The sequence below is a fragment of the Pipistrellus kuhlii genome, unplaced genomic scaffold (genome assembly GCF_014108245.1).
Source record: "Pipistrellus kuhlii isolate mPipKuh1 unplaced genomic scaffold, mPipKuh1.p scaffold_m20_p_9, whole genome shotgun sequence".
In the NCBI taxonomy this organism is placed as follows: domain Eukaryota; kingdom Metazoa; phylum Chordata; class Mammalia; order Chiroptera; family Vespertilionidae; genus Pipistrellus; species Pipistrellus kuhlii.
The window spans coordinates 40,083,566-40,087,134 of NW_023425595.1; the positions used below are offsets into that span (position 1 = coordinate 40,083,566).

The window sequence follows — 3,569 nt, forward strand, 5'->3', positions numbered from 1 at the left end:
GTCCTTAATAACCCTAACGAGGTAGAGACCACACGGGAAGCCATCCCAAATCCATAACTGTAACCCTCCGCTCCAATCTTTCCAATATAGGCTTCCATCCATGGTGCACTCAGGAGAGGGAGGGAGAGGACCAGGGCACCGTTTGGAAGGGGCAACTACACTCACACACACTGACCTTTTGCTGGAAAGCTGGAGTGGGGACAGGAGGCTAAGGAAACCACCTTCTGCCCCTTCTCCATCCTCACTCCATGACCCAAACCCTGTTTTGGTGTCTTGGCTCATCTGTCCCAGTCAGAACCTGCCAACGGCTTTTTGCCTTTTTTTTTTTTTTTCCTTTTTAATACTTGAGATTGTGATTAAAACAATGCCCAACTCCTCTTCATCTCTTTTTCGCGTTTCTTTTTATTAATTGAAGCTTTTAATTCCTTTTCATCTCCACGTGCATTTTCCAATCGTCCTTTCGTGTTGGGGGGAGACCCCGGAGGAGTCTCTACAGCAGTCTCTCACGGCAGGCAGGGTACCTCACCTCCGTCAGTCCCGGGGCGCTCCCTCCTCCCCCGGGTCCCCTTCCCAAACCCCGTCCGGTCTCCAAAGGCTGGGGTAAGGGGTGCGCCCGTAGCCCGCGCACAGGTCGTAGGATACCTGGTGGGGCGGTGGCGGGAGCGGGGGCAGGACGCAGTCTGAGAAGAAGGGGCCGAAAGCGGCCAGGGGGCCCGGCCCGTCCTCCCCGCCGGGGGAGGGCACTGCGGCGGGGTACAGGAGGCGTAAGGGCTCGGTCAAGGTCGAGCCGCCGCGGGGGGCTGCCAGGGACGGCTTCTTGGCCGGGGCACAGGCCGGGGCGCTCCAGGGCTCGGGGTACGGGAGGCTTGTCCCCATCGCCTGCGGCGGCGGCTCAAAGAGGCCGGGCTCCAACTCCGGGGGTCCCCGCAGGCCCGTGGCGCCGGCGGGGAACGCATCCAGAGGCTCCGCGGCTGCGAGCAGGACGCCCGCCTCGGATCCCGCGCCATAGTCGGGCCCCAGCAGCTCGAAGAACTCCAGGGTCTCGGGGGGACCCTTCTCCAGGTCGCACAGGTTCACGCCGCTGCACCCCGACGGGCCGCACCCGCCGCCGCCGCTCGTCCGGGATGGCTCGGTGAAGAAGGACGGGGGCAGGTTGCGAGCGCGCAGAGGCGGGACCTTCCGGGCGCCGGGGACCGCCGTGCTCCCCACGGGGCCGAGCGCATCCCCTCCAGCACCCCCTGAGCCCGCTCCGGCGAGCCCGGCTGGGGGCGCGGTCCCTGAACCCCCGGCGGCGGATCCGGCGCCCTCGGGGACCTGGCGCAGCGAGTCGAAGAGCGCAGCCAGGCTCTGGCTCTGCAGGCTGGCGGCCGCGGCCTGCGAGGAGGCGTCCCTCCGGGGGGCCGCCTTGCCCGGGGCCGGGGCCGCGGCTGTCTGAGCGCTGGGGGCGCCGAGTGCCCGCCTGGCCGGCATGTCGGCGGCGGCGGCGGCGCCCGGAGAGGGCGGGCCGGGGGGCGCGGTGCCCATCAGGCCGCTGCAGCGCTTGATCTGCTTCTGCAGATACTTGCGGTGGTTCACCTTCCGCCTGGACTTGCCCGGCTTGTCCAGGGCCAGCTTGATGTTGCTGGACGCCGAGTCGATGAAGCTGAGCAGGTCGCGGGTGGCCTCGCGCGCGTCCCCGCCCTCGGGGGGGCCCGCCAGCAGTGCGCCCGCCGGCATCCCTGGCTCATCGTCCTCGAAGCAGCAGCCCTTGTCCAGGGCTCCGAAGGCGCCCCCCAGCCCGTCCGGGGAGCCCCCGAAGCCGAAGGAGACGAAGGGGTGCGTGCTGAGCAGCGCCGCCTGCACCGCCATCGCCTCGTCTCCCCCGTGCGCCCTCGCCCAGCTCCCGCCGGCTGCCCAGGCCCGGATCCCGGACCCCGGATCCAGTCCCGGCTTGGCCTCCTAGCTCCGAGCCGGCTCGCTGCTCGGCCTCCCGGGGGAGCTCATTAGATCTTGTAAGGGAGGGACACAGGGAGGGAGGGAGGTGACCGCCCCAGTGGCCAGTGGCGGAGGGGAGGGGCTTACTGAGCTGGCTGGAGTGGGGGGGGGGGGGGGGGGGGGGGTGTGTTCGCTTTTCTAATTTTCTGGCCTTTCTCAAGCTCATCGCTTTAACCCTTCCGTTTCCCTTCGCCCCGCGGCTTTCTGGCTTTCTCTGGGCTAGTTCCCACCGCAGGAAGAGGTGAGGATAGGACCGCCCCTCGGAAGACCTGGGTTTCACTCCCAGCCCTGGCCACAAAAGCTCCAGCTACTGGGCACTTGCTAACGCCCTGTGATGTCCATCCTTTGCCTCATTTAATCTTTGAGCAATAACCCTGTGGAGTACATGTGATCACCGCCAGCTAGCAAAAGAAGAAACTGAGCCTTGGAGAGTTTCAGGGAGTTGGCCAAAGCCATATCCAGTCCAATCTGAACCCAGAGCCATTCTAAGCCCTAGACAAAACCCGTGGTCTCTCTTGGCCTTGTTTTATTCATCTGTAAGTTGGGGGAAGGTCACGTGAGTCTCTTCAAACTCTAGCCTTGGTGCTAAGATTCTAACTGGTGTTTCCGCAGACTCTCAATTATAGTGCTCTTTCTTCTACTCATTGATTGTCAGAAGTAATAATTAATGTATTATTAATACTTTGCTCCTTTTTTTATTAGTAGTAGATAGCAGAAGGCAAGGAAGAAAGGAGTTGATCCCACTAAGCCAGGTGGTACTTGAGAAAGCTGTGTGTGTATAAAACTCTCAGCATTTTCAAAAAAAATATGGGTTGGAATCTATAAGTCACACCATTTAGGTTGTCCTTTTGGAACTTCTGTTGCATTTCAAGAAACACCTTGAAATTCAGACCCAGTTTCACCTGAGCAATCCTCTTGGGATTAGAGAAAATGAACAATATGGTAAAATGCGGAAGATGATTCAGAAAAGACTTGGGTTCTGGTCTTAGACCCACCACTCAGTAGCTCTTGACTTGGGCTAAAATCCTTGCTCTGATAAGGATGGATTTGGGCAAACCAGTGGACCTCTTTCTGACTTAACTTATTCATGTAAAATGCAGCTAAGGTTGCCCACCGCACAGGGCACTTGTGATATTTAAAAGAAACATGCTGTGGAAAAATTCTTATCTGTTGACTGTTCCATAGCCCATGATGAGTATTTGCCTTTATTTCTCTAAAACACAAAAAAGTTACTTTTTTCCCTTATGTGTCTTCTCTATCACATTGTGCTCATGAGGATTAAATGAGATCATATATATGAAGACACTCTTTGTGTTCTCTAAATACGTTTTTGTAGGTTTGGTACAGAGTCTGCATGGGAGAGATATAAACTATCTCTTTCCAAACTTTTTCTTTAAGACCCATTTTTTTTTCCTTCAGAATATAATAAAAACCATTAGTGAGCACCCTGAAGGCACAACCTTACCACAGAAGAGAGGGTGAATGACTGAAACCAGTTTGGCTCAGTGGATAGAGCATTGGCCTGCAGACTGAAAGTTCCCAGGTTCGATTCTGGTCAAGGACATGTACCTTGGTTGGGGTATGCAAGAGGCAGC

At 57.9% G+C, this 3,569-nt stretch overlaps 1 protein-coding gene across 1 annotated transcript; it reads right to left on the reverse strand.

The window, feature by feature from the left end:
- Positions 1 to 382: 382 nt before the first annotated feature.
- Positions 383 to 2,013, reverse strand: FAM181B (family with sequence similarity 181 member B). The gene has a single exon (XM_036427786.2). It carries the CDS (start codon positions 1,846 to 1,848, stop codon positions 532 to 534), a length of 1,317 nt encoding a protein of 438 aa, XP_036283679.1. The 5' UTR covers positions 1,849 to 2,013; the 3' UTR covers positions 383 to 531.
- Between the last annotated feature and the right edge of the window lie 1,556 nt (positions 2,014 to 3,569).

What these genes read in the sequence shown, in the direction of transcription:
- FAM181B (XM_036427786.2), bottom strand. Translation starts at nt 1,848, where the DNA reads ATGGCGGTGCAGGCGGCGCTGCTCAGCACGCACCCCTTCGTCTCCTTC.